Source organism: Prunus persica, chromosome G2 (assembly GCF_000346465.2).
Source record: "Prunus persica cultivar Lovell chromosome G2, Prunus_persica_NCBIv2, whole genome shotgun sequence".
Classification (NCBI taxonomy): domain Eukaryota; kingdom Viridiplantae; phylum Streptophyta; class Magnoliopsida; order Rosales; family Rosaceae; genus Prunus; species Prunus persica.
In genome coordinates this window covers 15,122,388-15,139,054 of record NC_034010.1, presented here as the reverse complement: position 1 = coordinate 15,139,054, position 16,667 = coordinate 15,122,388, and the positions used below count along the sequence as shown (strand labels likewise).

The window sequence follows — 16,667 nt, the reverse complement described above, 5'->3', positions numbered from 1 at the left end:
ATATTTTTTTCTAAGAGTTCTAGTTGTAATCAAATGATGGATACAATGGAACTAACATACATATATCTCAAAAGTCCGGTAGATGAATTCAAAACCTATTAGCTCTCCAAATACGTACAAATATATGCACCTCCCCAGGGCACGGCACCGGGAGGGGAATGGGGTGCGGCTACACTAGGGTTTGGGGGTATTTTTGTCACTCTTGTGACATTTTTGATCCTATAAGTGTGTAGCTATGGAATCCTATCATCTTAGGGTTTTCAAGTTGGTGAAATTGGAAGAGAGAAAACAGCAAGCTTTCTCTCCTTAACCCCTTCAATCTATCACATCAAGTGAGGGTGCTAGCACCACTCTTTACTTGTTGTCTACTCATTCTCTCATCCCATTCAATCCTTGGTGAAGAGCTTTGGGGAGGTGCATATCTTTGTACGTATTTGGAGAGCTACAAGGTGAAGAATCAACATCAAGGGGAGAGCCAACAACAAAGGGACCACTCCCTCTACTTGAACACTATTCTTTGTTTCAAGATTTGCTCCAAGGGTATGAACATCTTATCTTTCTCTCAAATAAGATTTAGAAAGTCTTTGGTGCACACTTTCATAGACTTCTAAAGATTGGGACCAAATGAGACTTGCATGAATCCCTAGTTTATTTAATACTTCCTCTCTTACTTTGATTTCATATTAGATATGGCTTGCTAGGTGATTTATACTCTCAAAGTTTGGTTGTAGAGTTTTTAGAAATCTTTATACAACACCGTTCCCACAATATTCCTTTCAGTGGTGGTGGTGGTGTTGGTGGCAGAGATGGTGGTATGGGTGGAGGTGGAGGATGATGTAGTGGTTGTGGTGATGATGGTGGTGGATGTAAGTGCATGCATTTTGAGTTTTTCTTTTGGCTTCCCTTGACAATATTGTAATCACCCAAACTCAAGTTTAGATTAAGAATAAGTTTCTCTAACTGTTCTTATCTGTATGCTATTTTATGGAAGATCACTTATTGGCAAAAGGTATTCTGTGCATTGCATCATATTGCATTCATTAGATTTCTCAATATTATGACTAGTCATCTTGTTTTGGTATGACTAGTCATCCTTTGCATCAGTAGGATTTTCGGCTCACTGGTTTCCAGCTGGATCCTAACATTTTTTGTCCTATTCTGCGAATTCTCTCTGCTGCCATGTGTACTTTCTAACCTAGGAATTTTTGGGAAAAAGCCAAATGATTCCTCATTTGGCAGCTATCAATTTTGAGGTAAGGTTTTGAAAAGGTTTCTTCCATCCTTTTGCTTCTTCTTCTTCCTCAAGAGAAAACCACCATTTTCATCTATGAGTTTTCTAAATTAATTTTCGAAAACTGCTTTTGAAATATGAAATCTGCATCTAGCTAGAACAAAGACATTCTCATATATATCTACTTCAGATTCAAGATTGGTTTATTCAAGAGTATGGTTTCTTGAAGAAATTGGTCATTCTTCATTGAATCCAAATTTTGGTTTCTGTCTGAGTTTGAGCTGGCTAACTGGTGTCATGGGATGAAAGAGCTGAAGAAGGAGCTGCCATTGTCATGAAGGACTAAGATGTTAGTTTTGCTAAGTTGAAGAAGAAGATTGCACAAAGGAGGTATAGTTCATCTTCCTAAATAGATCTAGGATTTCTTGAGCTTGCTTATATTTCTTTGTAAGAATCTTCTTTGCTTAGTGGATTGCCTAGTCGGTTGATGACCCCCAGTTTTTCTCAGTGGTAGGTTTCTGGGTGAATAATTTCTAGTTTGCAGCTTTTTTTATTTTATTTTATGGGTTTGTGTTCTTGATAGTTGACTAGTCATCGCAGGATGTTCATGCATTTCTAGGTTCGTGTTCTTGCGGTTGACTAGTTATCATTATCTGCTATTTGCTAGTTATTTGATTATGATGTTTTCACGTTTCACCATAGTTGTTGCTAGCATAGGGGATGCCTAGATTGACAGGTCCTTCAAAGTGCCTAGGTTGTCACTAGTAATCTTCTAGGCTTACAGGCACAGATTGTCATATTCTTTGTGTGTGTGTTCTTGGTTATGGTTTTGCATGACTAATAGTTGACTAGTCTTAATTATATTTGGTCAAGGTTTAAAATGTGTGAAGATGGCTGTGCCTATTTGAATAGCTTGTCATTTTACTGCTCGCCACCTAAGTATCAATTTCAACGGAGAAGGAGGAGGATGTGGTGGTAATAGTGTTGGTAGTGGTGGTGTCGTGGTGGTGGTGTAGGTGGAGGAGGAGGTGGTTGTTGTGGTGGCAGAGAAGGAGGATGATGTGGTGGTGATGGAGTTAGATATGGAGGTGAAGATGATGTTAATTTTTTTTAGAAGAGAAATTCCATTAATATTCCAAGAACATGCATGTAGAAACGCAACCTCGTTAAAACCTTCTAGGTAAAACCACATGGGAAACTCTGGGGAGGAAAAAGATTACCATATGTGCATTGGACTACAAGATAGTAAAAAAAGAAAGACCAAAAACGAAATAACATAGAGCACAGCTACAAGCTCAGCAAATAAAATCTACCACAATGTAAAATTGTCAAAGATGCACTTTTATGCTCGCATAGTTCTTTGTACAATGCCAAAACGTGTCGTGAGCATCAAAGATAGAACAAGTAGAAGCACTAAACGCTATCTCCCCCAAATCCAAACAAAACAAAGCACAACTTCAAGCCCAGCAAAGAGCATCCCACCACAATGTAAAACTGTCAAAGAAAACCTCCTATGCAAGCATAGTTCTTTGTACAAGGCATAACAATAAGTGTCAGAGCAAAGGCAGCCGAAGCACCAAAACCCTCTCCTTATCTCCTAATCCACCGACAAGTTAGGAGGGGGGATCAAGATTGGCCTCTTAGCATGACGAACTTCCAAAAGAAGATTATCAGAGTAGAAACGTTTCGGATGCCAATTTAAAAAAATTAATGAGTGTATTTTGGGAATTAAAAAAATTCATTAAGAGCTCATCTTTACTTCTTTTTAAAGAAACTTTGAAAAGTAACCCAAAGACTACTTTTAAATGTTATTAAGAAGCTTCTGCTTTTAAAATAATAGGGATATTTTATTTGGACCAAATACCTTAAATTGCTTAACTTTAAAGTGAAGCAGATTTTTGATTAAAAAAAAAGGGTAAATCTTACACCACTTGCCTTAAGAAATAGATGACTGTTATAAATCTAGAGAAATTGGAGAGGGAATTGAGATGGAGAGAAGGGAGTAGAAGCTGATTTCTCTTCTCATTTCTATGTATCATTACAAAGGAAGGGTTCACACCCTTTTATAGGCAAAGCCTAAAGAACATGTGGGCTCCACACCTAATTATTTACAACACTCCCCCTTGGAGACCACAAATGGTATGAAATATGCCTCGTTAAAAACCTTGCCAGTAAAAATCCAGTGGGACAAAAAACTGGTCAAAGGGAAAAAGAGTACATAATCATGTGTAACATAAAATTCTATGTATATTGACGCGCGTGCGACACTGCCTCGTTAAAACCTTGCCAGGAAAAACCCAGTGGGATAAAAACCTGGACGAAGGAAAAAGAGTACAGTGTTTGAAGATCTTTATTGATAGCACGCTCCCCCTGATGCTCGGTAAAATATCTTTAAGTCATACTGTTGATCACCTTTCTGAATATCGTAGTTGACACTGCTTCTGTGAGTCAATCTTGAGCGACACTGCCTCGTTAAAACCTTACCAGGAAAAACCCAGTGGGATAAAAACCTGGATGAAGGAAAAAGAGTACAGTGTATGAAGGTCTTTATTAAAACCACGCTCCCCCTGATGAATATCTCCCCCTGAAAACTTCATGACTAGCTTTTTCCAGTAAGCGACCATAGAGATTTCCAGAGTCCGCATATCTAATAACACTTGGGCTATTTGTAAGTTCACTCAAAAAAAATATGCCCGTATAGGGTGTTATGCTGAGATAGCATCAAATATGCCTCACATCATCCCAAAATGATGGTGATGGAGTTGAGCTCTATCTGGAAAATACGATGTATGGTCCAATATACTTCCGGAAAATCCTTAAAGTGTCCAACGGATAATCCTCATAAAAATGCTTCAATACTTTCGTAGTATAAGCAAGAATCTCGTTGGCATAATGCTCGATTTCTAAGTCGAGATAAATATTTCGTGAATTCTGCAGAAGCTTTAATGTGTTGCAATCACATTATAATCAATGTACTCACTGAGGTAATTTATGCATATTAATATTGAGTACAAATTTTATTCTTCAAGCACATGTCCTTTAGGGACTTGCTTTATGCAATGTCAATCCTCTCAACGGATTTTGTCTAAAAGGGATTAAACTTTATGACACATTATATAGCTTTAATCCAGCTATTTATACATCTTTAGGAAATCGCTTCTGGCGATATGCTCCGTGCATTTAATAACCCTTAAAGATAATATGTTGGTCTCCGTAATTGTGTAATAAGGGGGGGGGGGCACAATTGAATCTGTAAATATGGAGAAAACCCAACATTCCTTGTTTCTGCCAGAAACAGTGTGTCATACAAAGTAGGTATATTCCCTTTTATTCCGAACACCCAAGTATAAATTTCAGTATTAACATCTTTTGGGGTTCGTACTGTGGGTTTGTTCTTTCACGTTCATTCTCATCTATAATGGAATTACCTCATTCCATTTTGGCCAATGATATTGTCGACATTTAATAATTGAACGTGGTTCCAATCAACACAGCCAATTGATGATTTGAGTAGCTACTCTAAAACCAAAAATTGTCATTCATCAATTCATGATCCCACCATTCTCATTTGCATGCGCATGCATCAATTATAAGCATTTCTTTGCTTTTGAGTACCCAAGCCACTTCATGAGGCTTTTATTATGTGAGAATGTGGATTATAACCTCCATTGGAGCGTTATTTAGCAGTAGGGCGTGGATAATCTCTATTTAGGGAGTTGGAACATTTAGAACCCATATATCTGTCATGCTGAAGGCATGCCACAGATTAATACATACATGTCAATTAATTTCTGGGACATTAACCCATATTATGGGACTTTAACCCATATAATTTGTTACGCATTAGGCGTGCATAATATCAATATTGACATGTCAAAGGATTGTCCTTTCGGGACTTCAATCCACATCATTTGCTACGCAACAGGCGTGCATCATATTGATCACTGCTATACCCATATTCTGTTCTTATGGGACTTTAATCTGTGCAGTGTATTATCAATGTATCCAACTTACAATCTGTAAAATTTGCATTAATAATTCATGGATACATACAAGCCATTCTTTTGGAACGGACTTATCTTCCCATTTGGTTACCTTTCAAGATAAAATATCAAATAAGTATATAAGTATAAAATAACACAAGTATTGCTTACATCCTTAGGTGGGAGAAACTTTTCTCAAGTATCATTCAAGCTTGTATCGGCCCAGTAAATATAATGTAGCGCTTGATGATCTAGTTATATCGTGCAAGAGCAAAATCACAACTCTTTTCTCTGTCAAAAACAAATAACCCTTAGAGTTAGGATCACTTCATGGATTCTTTCTTCAGATGTTTCTTATGAACAGAGAGTTACAAAAAGAGAAAAAATGCAAAAAATTGTGATATTGATTGCAAGAGAAGGTAAGCAATCAAGGAAGGAAGCTGGTGGGAGCAGACAACAAGCTCAGCAATCAAGGAAGGAAGCTGGTGGGAGCAAACAACAAGCTCTCATTTCTTCTAGTTTAGAAGGACTTCCGGAGATTAAAACATAAGGTTGCCTTCACAGTTCCCTGATGTGGCGGAAACGTGATCAGGGATAGTCTCGCTTCCTGAATGGATGATCAGAGATAGTCTTGCTTCTTGGGCATATTAAGTGCTCACTGATAAGAAAAATAAGTAGATATCGCATCACTAGGTATGGAGAAAACTGGATGTCTTCTGCAAAGAAAACTTCGTTAGTAACACATTTATACACAAATACAATGAATATGTAGAACCGGTGAATTTCAAATTAACCATAGGAAAATTGCGAGATTCTCGGGATACATTTGAAAAAGTAGCTCCGTGAAATCCGTAAAACAAGATCAGTTTTGACGAAAATAATACTTGAAAACGCCGAAAGTGCCGACAGGCATTATCAGAGGCCACGTGAAGTTTTGGACTCTGGGAAAGAAAAAGATAATATGGGGATCTGAGATAATATTGGGATCCTGGAAACTGTAGCCATATTTCCTCCTATAGATATTGCCTTTGCAAAACTTGATTGGAGCAACTGCGTTTCATCTTGCTCCTTTCCTGTTATAATAATTGCGCACATTCTTAAAATTTGCACCTGTGATTTTTACGTCTTTTCAAAATGACGGTTTGGAACCTTGTGCCTTATAGGTTCAAATAACCACATCGACTCTCCCAAATTTCATATTTCAACGTATGGGAGCCCGGAACTTTTAGCCTGGGCTAAACACAAAACTCAGAATTTATTTGCCCTTTTCAAATGGACATGAAATATGAATTGAGTAAAAGCTACGATAATATCGCAATATAGTAGTGAAGAGCATTAACTACTATATACCCACAACCTCAAATTCGGGATTTCTCATATATTTGAATCCATGTGCTTCTGGCCCAGATATATCAAAATATGTGGGGAGCCTCAATTCATCATTTGAGGTTTATATTGATATTATCCATTTCACGGTGTATTCTTAACAACCGGAATTCACAAAATATATTTCTTCCTTGAGGTGTCGATTATAACAAAATCGAACTTTATTAAATTCATCATTCTCTTATGCCAAAGAAATATGTGGCGTACCACAATTTGCAATAATACCTCAAGGGTTGTCCATTTAATTGTTGGAACTTCAGGTTCTCAACACTGTTAGATTTTGAACTTCAGGCCAAAATCACATATTCTCATGGTATGGACATTCAATCCCCTTAGATTTTGAACTTCGGGCCAAAATCACATATTCTCATGGCCAAAATCACATATTCTCATGGTATGGACATTCAATCCCCTTAGATTTTGAACTTCGGGCCAAAATCACATATTCTCATGGTATGGACATTTTTACAATTTTCTGTACATACTTCTGGACTTCAAGCCCTTACATAATTGTCCATATTTTGAGGAACTTCTGGCATCTCATTTAATTGCTCATCCATGAGTTTAAGGAACTGCAGGTTCCCTTTTGAATAATGATAGTTTACCCAAAATGGTAAATATTTATGCATACATCACTATTCATGTATACGGCACTATTCATGTGTACAGTACATTTGCCAGTACAGTTATCATCCATGTGTACGGCATTATGAACCAATACGGTACTGTTACATCATTAAGGAACCCCAGGTCCTTATTCACATGTCAGGGATCAAGGACCCTTAAGTCCAATCATATGTTTACAAATATAGTACCGGAGAGACTGTCAGCTCTCATATTAACATCATCATCAAGGATCTTCAAGTCCTGATGTAATTGTATGATGAGGATCAAGGAACTTCTGGTCCTGATCTGCATACTGTAAAAACTCATCATACAGCACATTTAATCCATAAAATAAATTGCTGGTAAATAAATTACTGGTATGGACGATAAACCCGCACCACACTTTAAATAAATGTAAATGTGCAGTAAATTAAATTCATAAATTAAACGTGCTTGTATGGGCACTAATTATGCTCCATACTTTTAAATAAAAGTAAAGGCATGGGCGATAAACCCGCGCCACCCTTTTAAATAAATACTGTCGTATGGGTAATAAACCTACACCATACAGTAAATAATGTACAGTAAAGTAATTTCATAAAGTAAATTTCATAAAGTATGAGGGTCAATTCCACATCATACTTTAAGTAAAAGTAAATTTGCGATAAAGTAAAGGTGCTTGTATGGGCACTAATTCTGCTCCATACATTTAAATAAAAATAAAGGCGTGGACGATAAACCCGCGCCACCCTTTTAAATAAATACTGTCGTATGGGTAATAAACCTACACCATACAGTAAATAATGTAAAGCAAAGGTGCTTGTATGGGCACTAATTCTGCTCCATACATTTAAATAAAAATAAAGGCGTGGGCGATAAACCCGCGCCACCCTTTTAAATAAATACTGTCGTATGGGTAATAAACCTATACCATACAGTAAATAATGTAAAGTAAAGGTGCTTGTATGGGCACTAATTCTGCTCTATACATTTAAATAAAAATAAAGGCGTGGACGATAAACCCACGCCACCCTTTTAAATAAATACTGTCGTATGGGTAATAATCCTACATCATACAGTAAATAAAATAAATGTGTGGAAAAAGTAAAGACAATTATTTGTGGGTTCTTATCAACACCACGATCAAATAGTGTAATATTGTTATACTGATATATTAGTGAAAACTAGATATATTACGTTGGCTTTTCTGCTTTCCACTTATCCCTCCTTAGTGGAGTCGAGATGTACGGCTGTTATTTTTCCTCTTTCAAAGCGCATGAATGCATGTATGGGAGATGTATGCATGGTCTACAATTGATGGCTGAAAGGAAGAGAAAAATGTGGGAGCTGCACATGCTTACGGTGCCTTGGGCTCCCTCCTTAGTGGAGGAATATTTTTGTATGTCATGATGGTGTTTGTTGCAATGATGGGAAGACATCATCATTTGTCTTTAATGATGCTGTCTTGGGGAGCCTTTTGACTGGCCATCATTGTGGCTCTTCTAGCATGTATGTGGGCTGTTTTTGGGGGGTGAAAAACAGCCTTCCTTTTTATGGTAACAACAGGGGCCTCGGCGAATCGTGGAAGATCGAGGAATCAGGGCCGTCGATGATGTTGATATCTTCCTTGGGGAAGAGATTGAAGGCTCTGATGAGCTCCTGCGCGTGTACGGACGGGAAGCTGGACTTGGCGAGGCTCAGAGGGTTTGTGAGCTTTGATGCAGATCTTTGTTCTTCGTTGGTTTTCAGATTCTCAAGATGCAGATCTTTGGGTTGACACTTACAGGGAAGACCATTCCCCTTGAAGTTGAGAGCTACGACACCATAGACAATGTCAAGGCAAAGATTCAAGACAAAGAGGGAATTCCACCAGACCAGCAGAGGCTTATATTTGCTGGAAAGCAACTAGAGGATGGTAGGACCCTTGCTGATTATAACATCCAGAAGGAATCCACCTTGCATCTTGTTCTCCGTTTGCGAGGTGGTATGCAGATCTTTGTTAAGACCTTGACTGGCAAGACCATCACTCTTGATGTGGAGAGCTCTGATACCATAGACAATGTGTTTTGTGTTTTTGTTTGGCTCTGTCCTGGGGTTTTCTAGAGAGAGGTTAGAAGGCCTCTCTGACTCTTCAAAAGATGGGATTTTGAGAGAGAGACAGAGGGGATTTTGGTGTGGGAAGTTGAAACTCCTTGGACTTGTATGGTTAGAGCTTCGTGCTGATAACGTGTTATAAATCTAGAGAAATTGGAGAGGGAATTGAGATGGAGAGAAGGGAGTAGAAGCTGATTTCTCTTCTCATTTCTGTATGTCATTACAAAGGAAGGGTTCACACCCTTTTGTAGGCAAAGCCTAAAGAACATGTGGGCTCCACACTTAATTATTTACAACAATGACATTAATTAGTATCAAATTAAACGGATTAGCAAAAGATAGACATGAAATCTACGGTTCGCAATTAAAAAAGATAAAGAAATGACCAGATCACCACTTGTAATAAACAAACATATCAAAGAAAAGTGGCATTTTCGAGAATCTCCAAAAAGGCGATTCCTTTTTAATTTATGCCGAGGGAGCAAACGTCTATCTAAGCCAAGCCAATAAAATATCGTCACTTCAAGACTGTGCTCTCTCTGTGAGATTTAAAGAAAAGATATTTTCATCCTTGTGATCAGAGATGAACTGTCTTCAGAATCTTCCAGGGTCTGCTTTCAACTTCCAATCCAATTTCGAACACATAATTCAAAATAATTCCCAATTTTCTTTATCAATCAAATTAATTATTTTCTTTTTTCATTTTTCCAAATTCCAGATTCTCTGTTTTGCCTCTACGTAGCTTCAGATGCAATCCCAGAAAGCCTTCGTTCTGTATCACAACTCTGGTACACTCCTCTTTCGCCATTACACGCGTACTTACATATAAATACATATAAAATGTGTTCGTTTGTGTGAAATATTTTGCAAATTTTATTTTTTACGAATTTGTTTTACTCCAATGCAGGGAATGATGAGTAGCACTGATCTGCCCCGACGTATGGCTGTCAAGGTAGATTAAGAATTTTAAGAATTCTGTGATTTTTGGACTGAGTATTTGCTTCAATTGTTTATTACTGCTCATGTGTGGATCTTATAAACCTATTTTCTTTATTGGGTTGTTTTGTTTCTGGGTATTTTTTTTTTCTTTCCTTTTGTGTTATTGACAACTCTGTAGTCTGGAAGATGGAAGTAGTAAAGTATATGGGCATCTTATTGTCATTTGTAGTTGAGCTGACCCAGCTGTATCATTTTCCCCATTCGGAGTTTGGTGCTTCTCAGAAGATAATTTGGAATGAATCACAGTAAATAACAGTCTGTTGTTACTAGTTTAGGCTTCTAAAGTAATTGGTACTTTGTCATGGTTTAAGAGAAGTAGATAATGGATACATTTTCCTATTGTAAATTGATAATGAAAAGCACTAAGAAAGTAACCCACACATGCTGTCTTTCCCTCTTTCAGCATTTGGACTAAACTTGTAGCTCCTCCTAGTTATGCCATAGTACATGATATCGTGCATTATGAATTGCTCATCACTACACATCGACAGTGGGAATTTATATGTACATTTTGCAATTATTTAACTTGTGCGTTTTACCAAAATAATAATAATAATAATAATAATAATAATAATAACAAAAGGCTGAAAGTGGCCCAATTATGTTAAGTAGTCAATATGTTTGTGCGTGTCTTTGGGTCTATGTGTTTTGCTGTGGAAGGATTGGCAATGAGCAGAGTGCATGCTAGATCAGTTGTCTGACTTTTTAGTGAATTGTTTTAATGTAACTTGTAAGCTTTTTTCGCCCTTGCTGCTTGTTGTGATTTGAATATTTCAAATGTATTTTTCTGTAGGCAATTTCTGGTTCCACATCTAGTGCTGAGACGAGTGGTGCCAAGGCAGAAGAGGAAAAATCTGAGATGTATAGTACTAACATGACTGAAGCCATGGGCGCTGGTAAGTTAATCATGCATGGGTTTTTTTATATGCCTGGCTCAGTTTACTGAGAAGCGAGATATTGAGTGTATGATTTTACTGTTTTGGCAATCTGGATTAGAGGGTGCATATTGTTTAGAATATAGATTGATTTCTTTTTGTATGTTGCTTTGTTTCTGTGATTGCAGCTAACCACACTAGTCTCTTATATAACATTTTGATGCAGTCTTGACCTATAGGCATGAGCTAGGTATGAACTACAACTTCATACGTCCAGATCTGATTGTGGGGTCTTGCCTACAGGTGATCCTTGTTTCATAACCAGTCATTTGAACAAATATTATCCATTATTAAAGTTCCCTAGTCTGATTGTTTCATTTTACTTCTCACCAGACTCCGAAAGATGTTGACAAGCTTCGAAGCATCGGAGTGAAGACTATTTTTTGCTTGCAACAAGATTCAGATTTGGAGTATCCTGGAGTTTTTTGAGACAACCGTGAGCAAAAATATTGCAAGCAACTGAGACAATTTATTGCAAGACTATAATGCTTTACTGGAAAAAAAAAAATTATTGAGGTGGTTCACTTCATTAGGCATGAGGTAATAATTGTAATGTGTTGGTCATTTGAGACGACTGTGACAGTTTAGTTTAGTTAGAAGAAAATTAAACTATAAATTCCTTAACCAGTTCTTCCAGATATTTTAGTGTTGACATTGGTGCCATTCGAGAGTATGCCAAAACATTTGATGACATTGAACACTTGCGTGCTGAAATAAGGTTAGTTATTTAAAATTTGTTGTTGATATAATTTTTTTTTTTCTAGAATGAATTTCTGACATGGAAGCATGAGTTTGTTTGTCATTACTGAAAGGTAGAAGCAGTGAACTTTGATTTCTATTTCCCCTTCTGTGATTTCCTTGTCCATCTTGACATTGATTTTAACAAAAATATGATCAAACCATCCTTTTTTTTTTTGCTCTGTTTTGAGAGCAATTCAATAGCTACCTTATAAACTTTCACTTACAGTTTTCTTTTTTCCATTACTAAATTACTAAATCATTCCTCTGGGGAGGGTCTGTGTATTCAATAAACTTGCTTCATTATAATGTTTGATGCTGCAGGGATTTTGATGCATATGATCTACGTCTCCGGCTTCCTGCTGTCGTTAGCAAATTATATAAGGCCATAAACCGAAATGGAGGTGTCACTTATGTGCATTGCACTGCTGGACTTGGAAGAGCTCCTGCTGCTGCGGTATATTGTTAACCTTGTATTTAAAATTAATGGTATTTTACCCAGATTTTGAGCAAACACCTTATGGAACTCATGAAGTTCAACTCTCCCTCAAATTTGTGTTATGTGCTTGTGTTATGCAGGAACTAGGGGAAATGTTTTTGTAAAGTAACCTAAAATGTGGGAGTATTTTTAGTCAAATGAAAATCATGTATTGTAGTAACTAACCTACGGACAAGGGAAAATGACATACTTTTTAGTACACTAACCTATGTGTGAGCCAAAAATGAGGGAGTATTTTTGGTTAAAAGCATAACATTGATATTTGCCAAGCTAATTCCTCTACTGCAGTGTACCTATGAGACCGCTTGTGTATTGTCTTTGTAGTTGCTCATGTTGCTCTGCAGCTAAATATTTAGCTTTACTATTAGAAGATCCGTAGAGCTGACAGTTTCTTGAGATCTTTGGACTGATTGCTGCCAGTCTCGCCAGTCTTTACAAATTTAAATAATAAAAATTATTGATGATTATTTCCTTTTTCATTTTCTGTTTCCTGCAAAAAAATTCTCTCTTATTTTTACCAATTTATATGCTACCTCTTTGAGTCATAAATACCTAGATAATGTTAAAGTGTATTATTACAAACTTGTTTAGGGTCTCCCCAACCAACTGGTACAAGGTAGTCGTAAGGCAGTGCAACTATTTACATATATATTACATTTAATTTGGTGGAGAAGAATAGCAAGTCTCTGCTGCCTTGTTGAAGTATGAATATTTTTCTGTAACCATATCAATGAGGTTGATGCCGATTTATGATTAGTGTTATAAATATTTGTCAATGCATTGACATTTGTTCACATCTGAGAACCTCAGCTTCTCTTATATTTTTTTACGACATCTTTGTGCTGGTCTAATGGCTTTCTGGTGTACTTAAATAATTCAAAAGTGAATGCAATTTAGGCTCATTCTCTTGCCCATATCACACAATGGTTTTCCAACAGACAATGAATGATTTATTTCCGAATATTTGGTAAAATGCTATTGTTCTCAGTCAAGAGTTATGTAAATTTTGTAGAAAATTATTCAAATCATACGAAGCCAACAACAATAGACAGGTATACATAGATAAATGGATGTCAGAATAGTCTTGACTATAAGAGAAACGAATGAGAAATGTTGAGAGGGTTCTCATAACTCGCAACTTCAAATTTATTTAAGTTCCAGCTTGCAGTTACTTTCATTTCATATGCTTGTGTACGCAAATCAATCTGGTATGTTGTTTCTCTTTTCAAAACTGTGCTGAGATGTTGTTATGGTGGCAGTTGGCTTACATGTTCTGGGTACAGGGATACAAGCTGACAGATGCTGTCAATGTACTGTTGGTAATTTTCTGTTTCGTTGACCTATTCTGATATGCACAATATATCAATACATCATCATGTTGTTACCCCATGTGCATTTTATTTAGCGAAAATGAAAGTTTTAAGTTATTTATCAAAAAAGAAAATAGGAAAAGAAAGAAGTATGCTAGAAATTTAATTTTGGATTCACGAAACTATGGCAGAACCTTGAACGTCAAGTTTCAAAATCAATCATGAATTTTATGCAGTTGTATGACATTGCTATTTTTTGGAAGAAAAAAATTAAGAAAGTTTGTATCAGTGGTATGACAGCTAACTCAAGCATGAGAAAGTGGGCCAATGTAATGCATAAATAAATATGGATCTTCGCAATGTCTCAGAAGTATCTCACTCTAAATTTAATGCAGAGCAAGCGATCGTGCTGCCCAAAACTGGATGCTATTAAAAATGCTACTGCTGATATTGTGAGTCTCTTTTTTCATTTACTGTTATTTCATATGAATCGTTTCTTAAAAAGTCTATTCTCATTACCGTTTTCTCACATGTATAAATTTTCAACTTGAAAAGATGATGATATAGTAGAACAGTTTCGGGATGCATGTTGTTACTTGATACAGTTTGTTGAAATTCTGCCATAATGGATGGGATTCTGAAATTGGCTACTACAGTTTTCCTCACATGAGCATGTTTTTAGAAAGTTATGCCTAGATATTCCTGTTTTAGGTTCTGTTTCTTTAGGGTCTTCAACATGCTTTCTTTTTCTCCTTTTGTCAGCTTCTTTTTGTCTTTTGTCTCGATAGTGTTGGTGGTCAGATCATCTATATGTAACAAAATGTTGGAATTATGACAGTGCTGGGCATGTTTTTCATCTCATTAGTGATAAAAACTGCAGTAGGGGAGGTATTTTCCCCCTTTTTTTTTTCCTTTTATGTTTCTTCCTACCGATATCTAAATATATTTTCTTATTCACCAAGAAAGGAAAAGTAGAGAATGGTGGAGATGTGAAGACTTTAGATTTCCGACTTTGACTCTAGTTATTCATTGTAATACCTGACATAGTTACCTAGAATGAACTTCCGTACTGAACTAGAAGGAAACTTATCTAAAATGAAGTGAGTTTTAATAGATCTAATATTTGTCTTCTTTTGCCAGACTCATATAAAAAGGAATTTATTACAAACTCATGTGTCTCGTATCTTCTTATTTGAAGCTTACAGGCATGACAAAAAGGCTTGTCACGTTAACTTGGGGAAATCATAATTGCACTACAGTGGAAATCTCTGGACTGGATATTGGATGGGGTCAGGTAACGATCTTTTTATTTCAACCTTAAGTTCAGAGGCAGACTTCTATGCTTGCTATAGCTTCAAATTATGATTTTAATCTGTAGCTTATGGTACCTGTAAATATGAAGTATGGACTTTTTCGATCATTGATGTTCTCTTGTGATGCTTGTACAGAGTATTCCTTTAGAGTTCAATAAGGAACAGGGTTCATGGATTCTCAAGAGGGAATTGCCGGTAAGCATTTGTCTGAATCAAAAGTATGCTTATGTTTGACCTTCTCAGGTTAAACATGGATCATCAACTTATCAATCTAGTAAAGTCTAAATATGTTTGTCAGTTAATAGGGAGATAATTCCATCTATAAGTAAGCCATGCTGACTTGAAAAAGATTGCATAAGATTCAAACATAGAATGTTGCATGTATTGATAAATTTCTTGAAATAAACTCGTGTTGCAGGAAGGACGATATGAATATAAGTACATTATTGATGGTGCATGGACGCATAACAAATACGAGCTTTTCACCTCTCCCAACAAGGATGGCCATGTCAACAATTATGTTCAAGTAAGGTTCAGCTTTGAGTCTTGAATTTGTAAATTATTAAAGAAAAAGAGGGAAAAAAAAAGTATATATGACAATATATCATCATGGAAACTGGAATTAAAATTATTTATATAAAAAAAGAATGTAGCAAATAATGTGCTGCATAATTTTTGGGAATAGGGACCTTCGCTTCTCCTGGTGAGCAGATTCTAATTGCACCCATGTTTTGCATCCGAAACGAAAAAAAGTTGCACCATGTTTCTTCTCATTTGTTGAGCTCTTCCTGCAGGTTGTTGAGGATGATCCTGACAGTACTAGTGCTGCAATCCGGAAGAGGTTGACTGGTGAAGATCCTCGTCTTACAACCGAGGAACGACGTAAAATAAGACAGTTTCTCGAAACGTGTCCCGGTGATGAGTGAACTGTGAAAGGGCAATACAAATTGTCTTAGCATGTAAAGTAGTAACTGTACCAGTTCCCTAGCATTACATGGTGACTTGTGCGAAATAATTGTGGTATAGTATATACCAAGAAATAGGAAATAATTGTGGTATAGTTAACAATCAATAAATATAAGTTCCTATTTCAGCAACAATTTAAGAATAGAGATCATAATTTGACCATTAGTGGAATTTGATGAGGAATGTACCAAAAACTTTGACGCATGAGAGAAACTTTATTAATCAATAAAATCTAAATTCCTTATTTTCTCAACGATTTTTTTGGGTTATACATAATCTAGAATTTGAGAGTTGGTGTTCTTAACTATTTGAGGAACAAAATGTTGACATAGGAAAGAAAACTAACTATTTAGCGACCTCATTAAAAAATTTACAATATGTCAAACTACTACCGAATCCGGATCCTCAACTTAGATTCTCTCTTCCATGATCTAGTTGAATTCTTCTCTTCATACGCCACCTCATTAAAATTTGATCTAACATATTGGAATTTTTTCATAATTAAAAAGAAAAGAAAAACTCTAATTACACTTAACGATTTGAACCTTGACTCCTGCTATCGTTTAGGGGTTTTGTTTTCTTTCTATTTCCTTTCTCTTCAACCTCT

At 36.4% G+C, this 16,667-nt stretch overlaps 2 protein-coding genes across 2 annotated transcripts; both read left to right on the top strand.

The window, feature by feature from the left end:
• LOC18786945 (ubiquitin) lies at positions 8,228-9,526 on the top strand. The gene has a single exon (XM_020557604.1). It carries the CDS (start codon positions 8,965-8,967, stop codon positions 9,307-9,309), a length of 345 nt encoding a protein of 114 aa, XP_020413193.1. The 5' UTR covers positions 8,228-8,964; the 3' UTR covers positions 9,310-9,526.
• LOC18785727 (phosphoglucan phosphatase DSP4, amyloplastic) lies at positions 9,767-16,307 on the top strand. The gene is made up of 14 exons (XM_007220339.2): positions 9,767-9,909; positions 10,019-10,088; positions 10,208-10,252; positions 11,093-11,195; positions 11,401-11,477; positions 11,568-11,644; positions 11,872-11,952; positions 12,297-12,429; positions 13,731-13,790; positions 14,177-14,233; positions 14,980-15,075; positions 15,230-15,289; positions 15,513-15,620; positions 15,889-16,307. Exons 1-14 carry the CDS (start codon positions 9,884-9,886, stop codon positions 16,018-16,020), a joined length of 1,125 nt encoding a protein of 374 aa, XP_007220401.1. The 5' UTR covers positions 9,767-9,883; the 3' UTR covers positions 16,021-16,307.